Genomic DNA, 17270 nt, shown 5'->3' with positions numbered 1-17270 from the left:
CCCATGCATCTCTTCCCAGTAGAAGATGCATTTGCTGCACCAAACAACAAACATCTGTGATCTCCAGACCCTATTACCTATGTGCAGCTTGGCCCTTCCAGCGCGGGGGTCCATTTACTTTGATTTCCAAGTGCATCATTGTCTACTTGCTAACAAACCAGACAGCGCGGAAAGAACTTAAATTATTCCAGCTCTATTCTTCTAGCCCTTGTGCTAGGCCTGAGGACCTTAATCCCTGAAAGGCTGCGTGAATGAGAGCCGCTGGGTGCAGCTGGGCGCACAGGGCGGAGGACTCTGAGGACGGCACCGCCTCGGCTGCACAGGCCAGCTTTGCAAAGGCTTTTTTTTTTTTTTTTTTTTTTTTTGCTGGTCCTGCAATTCATTTATTTTAAGAAAGGGAACTGGGAAGAAAGGCTACAGTCCAGGTCTTTGGGCCTCTGATCATTTGATGAACGCTGGGTTGGCAACATGGGCCTCCAGCTTCTCAGGCCAAACAAAGGCACCCCAGCCGCCCAGGACAAAACCCCAGCGGCCTCTAGGGGTGGCGGCCTGGGAAAGGCCCACCTCAGTCTGTGAGGAGCCGCCTGCCCTTTGATCTCTCTTGAGACCCCAGCCGGGCCCCAGGTCAGGGGATTTCACACTGCAGACCCCTGGGGAAGGGAAGCAGGTCAGTTTTGGTGATGGATTCTAGAGAACAGGGAGCCTGCTGGCTCCGACCAGTTCCACATGGATGATCTTGCATTGTGAGCACAGAGCCCACACTTTAAATGGAATCTGATATTACATGGTAGAATGGTCCTAGCAAATGGCAGGCCTAGGCCGACTGACGACAGTTAGCCCACCCCCTGGGCCTGACCAACTGACTGCCCTTGCTTCTTTCTCTAGGAGGTGAATGGAGTCACTAAAACCCCATGCCAGATCACGCCAACCCAGTGTTCCCCACTAGGGCCCAACGCTGGCTGGTACCTTAAGAGCTCACCCTGCTGTTTGCCATCTTTTTGCATGAAATAAATGTTTGCCAAAGAGCTTTTTATAGCACCCTGCAAGCATAGCCATGAAAGAAAACATCTAGCTAAAATTGTCTGTATCATTCTGAGGGAATTTTGGTGTAACAAAAGGAAAATATTATGTTCATGAGAGCAAATACAGGATGGGCGATAAGAGAAGTATGTGAGTCCTGTTGATTGCTACCACCCGCACCAGGCATCAGCGACTGCACATTCGCAAAGAGAAAAGATGTTTCCAATGAGCCAGAGCAGCATTCATAGATAAGGAGACAGAAATTTGTAAGAAAAAATGTTAAGGTTGTGTTAAGACGCTCTGCCAAACAACATCACTAAAAGCTGTGAGCAAGTGACAGGGCCTTTGCTTTGTGCTTGGCTTTTGTCTATGCATATTCCTGCAAGTAGCTTGGGGGGCAGAGGGGGCTCAGGGAGCAGCAGGGGAAGCCAGAGCCTGGGGTCGGTTAGGGGGGAGGGGGAGTGGCTCAAGTGACTCCAGGGCAGCTTAGCAGGCTCAAGGGTTCACAGACGAGGAAGACTATTACCCAGATCTGTGCTTCCTAGACCTATAGAATGAGTCAGTCAGGAGGGACAAGGTGAAGGCAGGCAGGCAGGTGCTGGGCCTTCCCAGCAGCTCTGCCTGGGGTTCTCAGGGTGCAGGTCCCCAGGAGTGATGGAGCCTGCTCCTTTAACTTTATCCCTGGCTTCCTTTCCCTCAATGGTCTGAATTCCACAGGACAACTGCTTGGTCATTATAGATATAGAAAGTCTTATTGTGGGCCAAGTATTGGGTTGGAATGTTCAAAACCCAGCACAGGAATGCCTGAAGTCCTCTTGAGGGACAGGCTCTAGTCTAGTCCTAGGACCCATATCCTAGGCCTGCAACCCATTTTGAGTCTTAAGGAGGGTGTTAAGAGGACTTGTGAGGGGTCAGGATGTGGCTCAGAAGCACAGGGCTTACTTAGCCTGTGTGAGGCTGGGACACACACACACATACACACACACTGGTGTATTAAAACCTGTTCTTAGGTGCCACCCCTCTAAACCAAGTCTGCATACTGGTGGTATTAGAACCTGTTGTGCCAAGAAGTCTGAATCACACCTTGCAAAAACAGTAAACAGCTGGTTTACTGGTTTTGGATGTGCTGACCTACAACAGGGTTTGAAGGTCCAAGGCTGCCCTCTGGCCTCCTCACACTGCATCAAGCTGCAAGGGGCAGACCCTTATCGCAGACACACTATGGGTGCTGGTTCCACCTAAAATAAAGAACGAATCTCAAAAATAAGCACACTTGCCACAGACAGCCTCAACACCACTTGACTCAGGAAAGGGACAGCAATAGGCTAATTCTCTCCAAGGCCGCCTGTGGAGAGTGCTCCCCATGTTGCTATAGCAACACCATCCCTCTCTCACCTTTGGCCATCTTATTGAGAACCATGTCAATCAGGACGTAGGTTCCACTCCTGCCAGCGCCGTCACTGTCAACAGAAGGAGAGAGAGTGAAAGGCTGCCTACCCTTGTGTGAGCAGGCTCAGCAAAGCCAGCAGCCAAGTCCTTCCTCATTCTCAAGTGGGGCTGGGAGAGGAAGGGAGACAGCATGTTAGAGGGAGAGAGGGCAAAGAATACACACAGTCAGGAAGAAGGGGGGCCAGGAACGTTTCTCTCAGAATGATGCTTCTCCTCACCCACCCTTTACTCTGAGATGTGGCCCATTTTGTCAGGGGAAAAAATATGAAGAGAAGCTTGTGGTGCCGGAAGTAGATAGCATCTGCCTTCTACCATCCCTGATATTATTCTGTGACTCCAAGCCAGCAGGTGGCCAGGTGGAGAAGGCTGGGTGGTAGAGCAGGGCGCCCACCCCACTCCTACCAAATACATGGCTCGCCTTTCCAGATGCCCTCCCTTCTGAGGAAGAAGGGTACCTTTCATTCATCTCAGATTGGGTTCTTCAGAAAGCACCATCCTCTCATGTTCCCTCCCACCACCAGCTATAACTGGGATGTTTGCCACTGGGACCAGAGTCTTAAGGGTCACGTCTTGAAAGATCATGATGTGGAAATCATGTTTTGAATCGTGTCTTCACGGTTGTAAGTGGAAAGAGAAGGAGAATGCCTTTCTGTGGGAACAGTGGCCTAGCATCATCTTCTCTCATGAGATGTAGATCCCATGTAGATGTTACAGTGGCGTCTTGTGAGTTTTCAGCATGGGCTTCCATCACGGGGGTTTGTCTTCATACACCTTGCCTCTCCTAAACGGAGGATGCTTCACATGTAGACTTTTGGCAAATCAGCTGCAACTTTAAGGGGAAGCGTCTAAGGAAGACTTAGCGCTGTGGCTCCCAGGGGGTTCAGGAAGGCCCTCAGTCATCCTTCTCAAGTGGAGAGCCCTTGCCTCAGCGTTCACAGCTTTGCCCCAAATGCTGTGAGCTGGCAGGAGGGATGTTTCACACTGAGGGACGCTTCACACTGTACTTTCACTTGCATGTGGGCTTTCAGGATCCCCCGTGCTGTGACAAGGAGCTGCTGACATCCTAGAGCCTGACGCGGCTCACTTCTGCAAGTGGCACAGATTCAGAATATTTTAAGAAATACGATGCAAATCTTCCAACAATCTGCAGCTTGTCTTAGAACATTTACAGGTGAAAGATGCTTTGCTTTACTTTGTTTTGTGAGACAGGAAGCCATAGGCTATTTTCACACCCTGCTCAAAGGCAGAATCATTTGCAGGTTTTGCACAGATGTGCACAGGTACGCACACACACACACACACACACACACACACACACACACACGTGCTGCTTGACCTTTAGGATCAGATCTTCTTTTCATTCCGGGCAGAAAGGCATGTTCTATGAGACAGCTCTAGAAAAACAGAGTATAAATTCTTCACCATGAACTGTTGAGTATGGAGTCCGTAGAGACAGAGCTGATGGGCTGAATGTCCTCTGAGCTCTCACTGGTATGACTTTGGCCTCGGCCACTATGAGCAGAGTGTTGGTGGCAGCTCTGTCTTTACAGACTGTTCCTAATGTATCTCCAGGCATTCGTCATCTTGTGACTGGGATAAAGTCACATGCCTGAACCTGTGGTCCTCAATTTTTTGTAGCATCAAGAGGGTTTAAGAAAAAATAAGGCATGTGTGTGTGGTCATTTGGAAGTAGAAGACAGCCCGTGGTACTATGTAGTCCATGTGCAAAGGCAAAAAGATTCACAGCTTCCTCTAGCCAAACAGAATGGCAAATTAAGTTTATATCTGTGGTTTCCCTTAGAGAAACCAGCTAGATACATTCGCCAGTCAGCCAGAGAGCTCAGCCTGCACTGTCATGGTATCTGTTACGTTTTGAAACAGCAAAATGTAATCCATGTTGAGTTATACTTGCCTGCAATGGACAATGATCGGACAAGAGCGGCCTCGGTAGCATTTGTTCACTTTTCTGAAATAAAGAGAGATAAAAGTTATAGTGACATCATGCTGACTCTGCCATCCAAACTCCAGCAAGCCGCAGCACTGAGTCCTGAAGACACAGAGAACGGGGATTTACATATCTAGCTCAATGGTCTGTTTCTCCTTTCAATGGCAACTCAGTTAACGAGCTTTAAAAACACATCTTAGACATCCAGAGTGAGTGTTTTTCTCCCTTTACCACTGTGAGCTCTAGGCTTTGGGACACAGGTGCAGGAGCCAGGCCTGTACCTCCTGGCCTCACCCTCCAGGCTTTCTCTCTTCCCTCTTCATGTGACCTTGTGTATGGCTCCAGTGACTGGGCTCCTGTTGGGACACTCTGAGTTTTGTCCTGTGTGTTCAAAAGTCTTATAGTCTATTTACCACACTGAAATATGACATTATTATATCTAAAAACAACACCCTAAAGATCCTATCTTATCTTCTCACTTGAGACCAAGTATGTAAATATTGAGGAACACTCTAAGGAACTCAAGATGGTCTTTTCTATTTTTCTAAATTGGGGGCGTTTTAAAAAATAATTTCACTGTTCAAGTTTGGACCCGTAGTACTATCCATGAGATATGGAAGGTATTGTCCACCAAATCGTATCTCAACCAGAGGGCTTGTTTTTCATTCATAGTACAATGTCCAAGCATTACTCTTTAAATTCAGTGAAACTAAAGAAGTTTTCAAAGCACATTAAAGTTCTCAGTAAAATATTCTTATCAAGAAAAGCAAGAACAGGATCTGAGTTTGCTGGAAGGGGGAAAAAAAAGTGTGATGAGTGTGAATACTCTAGAATGTGCTGTGTGACCTCCTACCATGAGACTCAAATTAGGGAGAAAAAAATTGACAACACAATAAAAATAAAAGTTTCCCCTTGAACAAGAAATGGGATTATGTCACGTTTCTTTGCCGCCCAAGCAGGGTGACAGTGTGTGGAGAGTGGAAATCAATCAGCTGTGGCTGCAAGCCTCCAAGCAGAGAGGACCAGGGCCAGGGGGCAGTAGCCTGTGTCCTATAGCCCATGCACTGAGGAGATAATTTAGAATCAGGCAGCCTAATATCAGAAAGCTTTTCTTTTCTTTTTCCCCTTTTTTTTTTTTAATTTGACTTCTACTGCAGTGTTACTAGACTCAGCTACTTCTGATAGAAGTCTGAGTTCCCCTTCCCCCACGACGGAACTAGCAAATGGGAATTGAAGAGCAGATGCAGAGCCTGGATAAGATATGCTCCCCTACAGACAGGTCATGTTCAAAGCTGTTTTCAGCTGCACTTGGTCTCTGGCAGCTCTGTCTATATAATCTGTAAAAAACCTTCACCATCTTAGAGCCTCTGGACCACCCACCACCGAGGCTCCAAAAAGGGGGAGTTCTCAGAACTATGAGGGCAAAACAAGTATGCTCTCTCTTGGTCCTTTCTGAGAGAGCCTTTTGTGGTCACCGGTGTGAGGTGCAGGCGAGGGAGGAGGCGAGAAACCAGAGACAAACTCCCTCTCAACAGAGCCCACATATCAGGATACCGAAAAATAACCAGGTTAGAAAGCAGATCCACTTGGCTCTCCTGCTAAAGTTTCCTGTTCCCCACTGGGTTCCAGCTTGGACACACAGAAGTGCTAAACACTGAGCGTGAAACTAGAGCCTGTGCCCAGGGTTGAGGTGTGGCAGTGATGGAGCCCTTGCCTGGCAGGCACAAAGCTCTGTGAGACCAGGGGCCAGGCCCACTGGGTGGCTTTCCTCTCAAAAGCTTTCTTTTTCTGCAGAGTTCCCCTGTTAACAGGAACAACCACAGACCCATGCCTCTAACTCCTGGCCACACTGTATGCTTAGCTACTGTGGGTCGGGAAACTGTCTGCATACCCACAGATGGCTAGTTACCAGCAGGTTTACTCCGTGCTGCTCTCCGGATGGGAGCAAGAATAGAAGATGCACCGTAAGAAAAGGGATCTGTAAAGCAGAGCACTGTTAACTCCCACATCCGTGGTGGCAAAATGTACTCACGATCTCTCTAGGTAGGAGTGTGACCCAGGCTAAGTGGCTGCCATCCAAATCTCCACTCCTATGGTCCTATCTTCCTCTACAGGAGGCTTAAGATGTGTTTTCTCTGGATTGGCTGCCCCAAGAGGCCTTTGCAAGATCTCACTGAAATGTTCATACCCACCCCAGACCCCACCCTGTGCCAGACATATTTACATGCAACCCCGGGCTGGGTGGGAGACACAGTGGATGGAAATTCTTGTGGTGTTATAGCTTAGAACTTTATTAACAAGGAACCACAGGTTATTACAGTGTGAAATACCCACAGATAGAAAAGCAAAACCATCCCACAGAGAGCCCGTGTGTTCATCCGAGGACCTGAGATGCAAGGGCTGGTTGTTCATGTAGATGAGCAATAGACGGTTGTCTCGTTTTTTGGTTTTTTGTTTTTGTTTTTTTTGTTGTTGTTTTTTGTTTTTTGTTTTTTCTCTTAGACAGGTTACCAGCAAGCGAGGTCTCCGACACTGAGCAGAAATGGATACTATGTGGACTTTTGCAGGAGGATCGCCCCAAGAAGGAACCGTTAGCAATACAAACCAACCCTTTGGTCACTGAGTGAGTCGCCATGCAAACGAACAGCAAGCAAAGTCAGGTGAGGTCGTTAGAGGCTCAGAGAGGGGCCCCCATGTCCCTGCTGCAGTCACAGTTTCCAATGATCACTTTTGTGACTATGCAACTGGGCTCATATTACTAGCTGCAACGTCACAAAAATGACACCGGCCACCGCTAAGTAGCTGGCAAAGTAAGGGTTTGTCGGTTTGACAGTGAGCAGCGTTAGTGGATGCATGGAACACAGCAAGAGGTGCAGAGAGGAGAAGAGGGAGGGAGGGAAGGAGGGAGGGAGAGAGAACACGGAGACTGGGGAGAGAAGAGAGGTTTGTAGAGCCAAGCCCTCACATGTGACTCTAATTATCTCTTAGCAGTTTCTCTTTAAAGTGTAAATGTGTGCCCCCTGGGCTCCAGCAACAGTTAATTACACATCTTGGGTGCCTGACACACACTCCAGGCCTGCTGAGAACACTAGGCTATTGTTCCAAGACTAGAACCCCCTCCCCTGAACAAGGTGGGGTCCACAGAGGTGGCTTCCTATCCATCTAGCTGACACTGGCAACTTTATTTCTAAGTCAGGGTATCCAGAGAGTATGGTCATTTGTGCCAACTATCCAGGATAAAGAAAGGGTAAAAGGGTCCTCAAGTGAGCTGCTGGGTCCTGCACAAAGCTTCAAGAGCAGCTTTCTCCCCCACTGAAGCCTGCAACACGGGGGCTCAAAGTCTGTTTAATATATGATGTTACATAAACCTTGGAACATGTAACCTCAGACTCTGGAGTTGGGGAGACTTGGGCGTTCAGATTTTCTCCATGATGTGTCATGAACCTTGAGGGCTGGATATGGGTATGTTCCATTCCATATATGAATACAGACACGGGCCTATACACATATATGTGCAAACCCCTTGGATGCGCTTAAGAGACGGGTAGTGAGATGGACAGCCATCTGCATAGCTGCATCCACTTTGCCAGTCATGAGCAAAAGACTTCCTATGTGTATGAGACTTCCTATGTGTATCTTCAGGCCGTCTGTACTGGGAAGGGTCTGGTGGCTTAGGGAATTGGGGTAGGAAGGAAGGCGCTGTGGCTGTTTCTCCGATATTCTCGGGTTTCTGAATGCTCCTATGGGGAGGTGACAACTGGGCAGGAGCCACTGGCCTTGGTACCAAATTCCCATCTTTCCTTAAACTCTTTCATGAAATTTCTTTTCAAAGAATGTCTCATTCAGACAAAGAAATTTTATTCCCAGCACTTGAAAAGCAGAGGCAGGCAGAGCTCTGTGAGTTCCAGGACAGCCAGAGGCTACATAGGGAGACCCCGTCTGCAAATATTCTTTTCAGTGTAGACTAGAAGTAGCATCCTGTTAAGCTTCAGAATTTGTAAGATGAGAATTTAAGCAGCCCAGGCCCATCTTGGCTCCGTTTCTATCTCAACACTTTTGGAGACTGTCATATCATCTGGTGATACAACAGTTTGTAAAACGCCATGCCCTGGCTCCCTAATTCCTTGTCTGAGAATCTGCAGGGCAGGTGAACGAGCAGGTGGGCTTCCAGTTATCTACATGTGAGACACAGAACTTGACACTGGCATGGATAAGATGTCTCTGCACTTATTACCACTTTGGGCGGCACTGACCTATCTATCATGAGTGTGATGGGCAAACAGCTCATCTACCTCATAGTTTTCTTTGTTTTACACCGTCAATATCTTCCTGTAAGAAAGTCTAGCATTCATCTCAACAGCTCAATAAAGACACTTTGAAAGGAGACATTTTTTTTTTTTTGATGGCTGGCTGATTTGGAGCAACAAATAAACAAACAAAAAATCCAATGCATTAAAAAGACTGTCACTTTCAAAACTGCACTAAACACATTCATGTGCTCCATATATTTAGGCTTCTATACAAGACTCTCTATTCTAGAACCTGGCCTTTCCCTGGCAAAATTTCCTTAGCCTGGCTGGAAGATGAGTCGCCAAATTAAAAAAAAAAAATCTGACTTTACTAAACTGTATGGGATAAAAGTCTTAGGTGGGTTTCAGAATCTTATTAAATTATGCTTAGACCTGCAGAGCTCTAAGATGCCTGCTGCCTCACCTTTATCTGATGGACTGATGGACAGTCACTCATACGGAACAGGGGCACTAACTACACACACCCTTCCCTCTCTCCCTTCCTCTTCCTGCCCAGTTGTTGCATTGGAGGCAGCATCTCAAAACCTGAGAGACCTGGCCCAGCCCACACACTCTAGTCGCTACAGTTTGCAGCATGCTCTTTGTTTTACCTGCGGAAATCCAGGAGTGACCTCGTGGAGGAAGGGACTCCCTGGTCATACCAACTCAGGAAGTGGAACTGGGTCACCGTGCGAGTCTCGTTGGTCTGCAGGTTCTTCAGGTAAAAGCTTCTCACCAGGAAATCCTGGCACCATATGTGCTCAGAGACTAGATTGACCTGGTAGGGACAGATTAGCAAAGCTCGTGAGCCCAAGACTGCAGAGTATAGCATTGTGTTTGGGGAGAGAGGAGACTATGGCGAGGAGACAGACAGATGAGGTCTGCTTTGCCCCAAGGTCCCCTTCTGAGTTTAGCTGGTGCCTAGTTTAGATCAGGGGACATAAGACTCAGCAGATTCTGAGGAGTCCTGTAACTCCCAAGGTTAGAGACTATGGCTTCCCAGTGATACTCTGTTAGGGCTCCTGTGACACCTCTAACATGCTCCCCATGTGAGTTCTTCCTAGCTTAAACACCACAGTTATTGCATTCATCTGGTATGTGTAGGAAACCCAGCAAGGGAAATCTGCCCCTTACAGGAAGGTCAAATACTACAGACCCATGTCTCAGGCAAGAAAACCCACCAGCCACTAGAATATGGGCAGCATTCTCTGTGAAAATGGACCTCGCTTGAATACTTGTTATTTGAAGCCTGGGCCATCTTTGCATGACAGACATTTTTTTTCTTCTTATCAGCCTTGAGACTTAATACAATTGTGATATGGAATGCCTGCATTTATTCTTGAGTTTATCCCTAACTAGGTTGCAGTGTAAGGCCTTGGGTCTCTTGGCTGTAGAACACCTGGATCCCTCTGATGTCAACGTGCTGACAGCCCTCCCTGGGGATGTCCTAGCCCCACAGGTTGGGTTGTGGATGAGGACTAGAGATATATGCTTCTTGTCACGCCCCTGAGTAGGCACCCGGTCCTGGTACCTCGTAGACATGGTAGAGGTTGGAGCCTTCATCGGGCCAGTAGTGATGGCACTGCCGGACGCCGTTCTCCGAGAGGGGTGTCAGCATGACAATGACGGCACAGCCGCTTTCCCACACCATCTGCAGGTGATACAACTTGTGGTTACTACCGTCAAAGACAGTCTCCAATATCCCACTCATGAGGAACTTACTTCTCTCTCCTTAGATCCTGCACACTGCAGCTGCTTCAGCCCTCTGAATACATTATCTCAATGTTCTATAGGTTCCATGAGATAATTTTTAAAAAGCACTCAATGAGTTTTGCTCTCAACCCAGATATTCCTTGGCTGTTGCTTCTCAACTTTATTGTTTGAGGCAGAGTCTCATTGTGTGGCCTAGAACTCGCTATGTAGGCCAGGCTGGTCTCAAACTCACAGAGATCTGTCTGCCTCCGCCTCCTGAGTGTTAGGATTCGAGGAGTGTATCATCATGCCTGGCAACTTTTGGTCTAGAAAAGAAACTTTCTAGAATACAATACAAAACTGGTTCAGGCTGGATGAGCCTGGTGAAAAACACTCTGTTCTGCAAGCAGACTAAAGGCAGTTGCCACTGATTTGTTTGTTTGTTTGTTTGCTTGATGGTCATGCTGGTCCACATGGTCATCAGGGAGCTAGCTATCCTATCAGAAGTGGGCTCCGAGGAAGCCTTTATTCACAGAGCAGCACAGAGTCTGCCCAAACATTGTGTACCATTCAGATGACAACAATCCAAAACTTAGTTAATAACTTACAGGAGCCACATCTAAGCCACAATGAACACACACACACACACACACACACACACACAGCACACATGCTCGTTCTGGGGAAAGGCCCCTCAATCACCGTCTTTGTAAACACAACCTTTTACTTTGAGATGCAAACCTTTGTGTTCAGTGTTGCAGGTGTTTATGAGGGTGCTACTCAGGCATGGCATGTGTAGACTTCTGTCGACATAGCACAGTACAGTACAGGATGAAGAACACTCTCATTTCCGATTTCCCAGCCATGTCCTGAATTAACATCACAGAAGTATCTACAAGCACCTTCGTTTAGGTGTAAAATTGGTATCCCAGGGAGCTTCTATTTCTTTTAAATGCAGATGTAAAAATCTGATTAAGATCTTGTTATTTAAGGAGCACACGCATGTCACACAGAAAATGCTTTCTCAACACCATCCAGGTTATTAGATTCCTCCATTAAATTACATTTTAAAAGTCAGACGTGTGCGCATGTTTTCCTCCTTCTGTATTGATTTATATTCCTGTGGGATTGAAAGAGTCAATACTCTTAAGGCATCTCCCTGTGTATCATTTATATTGGAATTTAATGGAAACCTCCTGAAGTATTTACGAAAAAGCCCGCAAATAAGTATGAATCACACTTGAGCCCACACACTTCGTTTTGCCCCAGTGCCAGTCCGGTAAGATGAGAATCCTGAGTATGTCTCCTACTGTAAGCTTTCAACCTGCTCCACCAAATCAGGGCTCCCATCACGGAACGATTTACTGTGCCTTTGGAAAGCGGAGGCGCTCATTGAAGCCATTACGAAAATGAGGAGAAACACAGATTTTATGAGTGTAATAAAAATACAATGATCTAGACCATAAACCATCATCTAGTACACTGCCTGCGCTGCCCGCGTGTGACATTACCGAGCCCTTCGTTTGCAGAGGGGTCCTCCAGGTTCTATAGCCTCTCTGATTGGTTCGCTCGCACACAGTGCTTCCTTCCAGGGCGCCTGCCTGGCTCTCTGAAGATTTGGTTAAGATTAAATCCAAATGAAACTTAATTTAAACAAACAATCTCAAAGGCACCCTAGGGGATAATATTTCTTTTTAGGTCAGTATGTATAAAGGCAAAGAGGGAATTTTCTAAATCAGATAGATCGCAGCCTGGCTGGGCACAAGCTGCTTGTAAAGTCTGATGACATTTTCTCGTGTCCCTTCCGAGGCAGGAAACCAGGGCCCTTGCTGCCCACCTCCAGTCTTCATTGACATTGTCTGGCTGGTGATTTTAACTCAGATTTTGGGTTAGAATGTGGGGTGCTATAAGAGTTCAGTCAAGTCAATTTCAATCTCTCCACATTTATTCATCTTGGCAAGTTTCTGTAAACCATGAATCAATATTTCTCATGTTTCTGAGACTTTCATCTGTTTGAGTATCCGAGAGTAGAACATTCACATTCCTGGTCTTTTCCTCCGCTATCTAACACAGGTGTGAGGCATTTGTGGGTAGAGACCTCTGACAAGGCAGGGAGTCCCGAGCAATAGGCAAGGGTTGTGTTAGGTCCTGGTGTCTGCAGTCCCACCGATGACTCCCTCTGCTTGCAGAGTCACAGTGGGTCACCGTTCCCAAGCAGTGAGCAGGACCCTCCACCAGCAAGATGGAGGCAAATCTGCTAGAGTGGATGAAAAGGGATGGAACCTTTGGTTCTGGATCCCAGATAGAGACTTCAGCCTGTGGGCTAGGAAAGAGTTGGGGGTGCCCCATCTTGTGCGCATTTGTCTCAAATGCAGTGTCTCCCCTTGGAACCTGCCTTAAAGCCATAGGATGATCTGAGCAGTGTCATCCTGCATGTTTGGGCACCAAGGTCCTGGAGACTGCTTTTAAAACTTCTTTCTGTGCCACAGACAAATGACATCCAGTGGATCTTGGCAGAAGCAAAACTTATCAAACTGATGCTGGGTCATGTCCTATCTACCAGAGGTGTAGAAACTTCCAAGGACACTTGGTTCAGCTACCTTGCAGAGGGATCTCTGTTAGATTTGCTCAGCAACAAACAAATGGAGAGTCAAAGGAAGTCATTTAGAGCATTATCTACACAACATGAAATGCACTCTTTGGTTGTTATTTAACCCAACTGACATGAAAAACCCATTGTGACCTAGAACTCTATTGTTCTTCACTGTGGGTTGAACTGTGTTTTTCCCAAAAGTCACATTGGAGCCCTAGATCTTGTACCTGCCACCCTGTTTGAAGACAAGATTGCTATTGAAATACAGAATAGATGAGGCCCTGCCAGAGGAAAGCCCTTCCTAATTCCCCAGGATAGCTCCCTTATAGAAAGGGAGACAGCAGATAGTGGCCGATATAGCCAAAGGAAGTTGGGTGAGGCTAGAAGCTGGAAGCCAAAGTATGCCTGGAGCTACAAGGAATTATAAGAAGGAGATCACAGTCTTGCCCATGTTTGGGTTCCCAACTTTGGCCTATACAATTGTGGGAGAGTGTTTTAGATATTTTAATCCAACCAGATTGTGTTTCTTTGTCATAGGAGGTCAAGCAAATGAGTACACTTATGGGTATATCGCTGCACTGTCATAACTGTCCACTAGTGCTGAAAAAAAAATGTCAGTTCTGTTCAAATTCCATTCAAAGTCAACTAAAGCAGATGAAAAGAAACCCTGCGTCTCCTCAGAGTCATTTAGAATGACTACAAATTTAACTGGCAGAGGAAAACCAACGCAACTGAAGATGGGCAAGGAGTTCAGACTCTAACATCATCTCTAGGATGTGAAAATGTCCAACGGGTGAGAAAAGACACTCAACTAGATCACCAGAAAAGTGTGCATCAGTACCATGAGGAGGGCCGGTGAAGTGCCAACTGGGCAAGCATGAAGATCTGAGTTTAGATCTCTAGCATTCATATAAAAGCCAGGCATGGGGGGTACATACATTTCTATAACCCCCCTGTTGGGCAGTCTGGGACAGGTGAGTCTCTGGCACTCATTGACTGAACTGGCAAAGTCCAGATTCAGTGAGAAACCCTGTCTCAAAAAATAAGGTGGGTGGGGATAAACAGAGAAAGGCTGTTGGTATTGCCCTCTAGTCTCTATGTTTGTATATGCATACACATTCCCTTACACACGCACGCATGCACACATGCACAAGTGTTGGTCAGAAACAGAAAATGAGCTTTACAGCTGTGTGCATTCGGGGCAGGGCATGAAGTGGCAGATGAGTTTCTCAAAATATAAAAGTGGTGCACCCTAAGAATGAGCCCTCTGACTCTGGGTACAGATCAAAGGAGATGAGATGAGTAGGTTGGAATCCCATGTTTAGTTCCTAACAGCCAAGATATAGGATGGTAGCACTCACACCATGGGACACTATTGGCCCAGAAAACATGGCAGCACAGCAGAGGATACCTAGCTGAGTGACTGACTGTCCTGGCAAAGAAACAAGCTCCTACAACCCACCCACTCACATAAGGTGTTCAAGTGTCAAACTCAAGAGCGGTGTTCTGGAGTCCAGAGCGTGCACAGATGTGAAGGCATGTTGGCCACTACGTGTGAACCTTCAGCTGTAACGAGTGAATTCTGCAGATGGGATGCTGACAGCCCATAATATTATACTATGCTGTAGGCCCTGATGAGAGGAGTCCTGAAGCATTTCTGACTCAGAATGGGAACTGAGCAGACAGACATCTTTTTAATCTCATTTCACTAGTCAACCAAACCAAAAATGTACAACTGAAAAACAAAAAACAAAACAACAGTAACAACAACAGCAGCAGCAGAAACAACAACAACAACAACAACAACACTCTGTCAAAGCTCCAGGAGATCCAGGTAAAGGAGAAGTCAAGCCTTTCTTCTTTTCGGGGCAGAATCCCTGGTTCCTTGGGCAGAACATCACTTCCTCTACTCAGATCTCTTGCGACAGGGACACTTTCATCCTGCCTTGGAGCTACCCATGCTCATACCTTTAGGTCTTCATCTCCTACAGATGAGATCCTAGTCTTGTTACCATTTCAACCATACAGTCCATGCTTAATTAAAAACACAATACAGTTTTTAAAAAGGATCATTGTGGAGGTGGAGACATGGCTCAGTGGTTAAGAGCACTTTGCTGTTCTTACAGAGGATCTAGACTCAGTTCCTAGCATCTACATGATCACCTGTATTTCCATCTCAGGGGATCTGATGTCCTTGCCTGGACCCTGTAGGCATCTTGCATGCACATAGTGTACACGCATACATGCAGACAAGCACTCATGCATATAAAATAAAAAAATCTTTAAACACTTTAAACATTGACAGCAGAGATTTGCCTCTAGTGAGCACTCTACTTTAAACAAACAAACAAACAAACAAACAAACAAAAAACCCAAAAAACAGAAAGAACACTGTATATCTGTGCGGAAAAAAAAGGAGATAATTTAAAGCCATCATTATCAAAGGTCCTTGGAGTCTGTCCACAACCTGCTTTAGATGCGCAGAAAACTGGTTTCTGATAGGCATCTTTGCAGCATGCTGAAGCTGTTTGTACTGGAAGACGGCTTTTTTCTCTAGAGAAAGCTAGGCACTTCCCAATCATGACTGTGCATCTCGTGTCTGCTTTGGGTTGAGTCCAGTGAAGAGGATGCTGAGTGATTGATGGGGGGGAGGGGGAGGCAGGCAATGGCAGACGCCCAAGAATGCTCACTGATGACTCCTGGGACTAAGTAGATCAAAAAATGGAAACAGCTCATCTGGGATATCCTGCTTACAGAGGCCTGGTGTCCTGCGTTGGGCTCCTCCCAGCCTCAGGCTGGTCTCAATGTCACAAGCCTCCTGCCTTAGTCTCCTGAGAGTTGGAATTATAGGTATATGCCACCATATCCCAATCTAATAGCATTTTTAAGGTTTTTATTACATTTACTTACGTGGTGTGTGTGTGTGTGTGTGTGTGTGTCTGTGCGCGCACGCACGCTTGCGTGTTTGTATATGCACGCAAATGCCACGGCAGACAAGTGGGTACCAGAGGACAACTTGTGGAAGTCAGTTCTCGCTTTCCACGATGTGGGTTCCTTGAGGTTGAACTCAGAGCATTAGTCTTGACAGCAAGCACCATTAGCCACTGAGCCATCTTACTCTGACGTCTTCTTAGTGAGGAAACACATTAGTGTGGTATCTACCCACTTTAGAGCGGATACACAGAGGTGATAGGAAGCAGCGTGCATCATATAGCTGATGAGCAGATCCTGTGCCCACCAGCCACAGGGGTACAAGCCTGGTGACTGTACAGTCTGCTGGGGAGTGATACCTCTGCCTGTTATTTGCTTCCTCTGGTAATGCTTTGTCCAAGGAAAAGAGAAAACAAAAAATACTTCACCAGAAACCACTGAACCACTCTTTCAAACAGACGTATCAGCCTGCTTGCTTGTTGAGATAATTTTCTCTCTGGGGTTGACCACGATATCATTGAAGGGCTCTTGTAACACAGCAGTTCCCACAAACTCAAGTTCTTTCTGTTTAGCCACGTGCAAACATTGCAGGAGGATTTGTGGCCAGCTGTTTGGCACATGCACAATGCTACCTGGGGGTCACCTAGAATTCTGCATCTCCAGGCTTCAGCCCATATTCAAGTGAATGTGTGTGGGGTCTCCTTAGGGAGAAGGGCTTCTATTGGGTACCACACTCTCCCTTCTGTCTCCCTCCCCTGTCTTCTTTCCAGACAAAAGGAGGAGGAGGAGGAGGAAGAGGAGGAGGAGTGGGGAAGGAGGAGGACAGAGAGGAGGCAGGGGAAAGGGGACTGTTATGACACATAAAAACTAGCCAGTCACTACAGGGCTTGATGTGCCAGGGTGGGGAGGTGGGCTGGGGAGTGGATACCCAGAGTGTCTTCTCAGAGGGGAAGGAGAGGGAAGAATGGGAGAAGGATCTGTGTGAGAGGTACTCGGAGGAGGAGGGGGGGTTGATTTGGGATGTAAAGTGAATAAATAAATAAATTAAAAACAAAAACTAGTCAGGATATTTTCAGCTGTGTGATGGTTAGTTTTGACTGTCCACTTGACACAAGGTGGAATCACCTGGGAAGGGAGGGAAGGGAAGGGTTCTCAATGAGGAATTAGGTTGACCTGTGACCACATTAGTGAGGTGTTTTCTTGTTTTTTTGTTTTGTTTTGTTTTTATTTTTTTGGTTTTTGTTTTGTTTTGGTTTTGGTTTTTGAGACAGGGTTTCTCTGTGTAGCCCTGGCTGTCCTGGAACTCACTCTGTAGACCAGGCTGGCCTCAAACTCAGAAATCCGCCTGCCT

At 46.7% G+C, this 17270-nt stretch overlaps 1 protein-coding gene across 1 annotated transcript in view; it reads right to left on the bottom strand.

Annotated features, from left to right (window-relative positions):
- Ptprn2 (protein tyrosine phosphatase receptor type N2) overlaps positions 1 to 17270 on the bottom strand; it is a 748763-nt gene that overhangs the window by 19319 nt on the left and 712174 nt on the right. The window contains exons 18-21 of the mRNA XM_021179074.2: positions 10235 to 10354; positions 9315 to 9481; positions 4382 to 4435; positions 2416 to 2480 (exon numbers count right to left, since the gene is read on the bottom strand). Coding sequence (XP_021034733.1) covers positions 2416 to 2480; positions 4382 to 4435; positions 9315 to 9481; positions 10235 to 10354 — 406 coding nt within the window. The remainder of the gene's footprint in view (positions 1 to 2415; positions 2481 to 4381; positions 4436 to 9314; positions 9482 to 10234; positions 10355 to 17270) is intronic.

Source organism: Mus caroli, chromosome 12, assembly GCF_900094665.2.
Source record: "Mus caroli chromosome 12, CAROLI_EIJ_v1.1, whole genome shotgun sequence".
NCBI lineage: Eukaryota > Metazoa > Chordata > Mammalia > Rodentia > Muridae > Mus > Mus caroli.
This window is presented reverse-complemented; position numbering and strand designations above follow the sequence as displayed.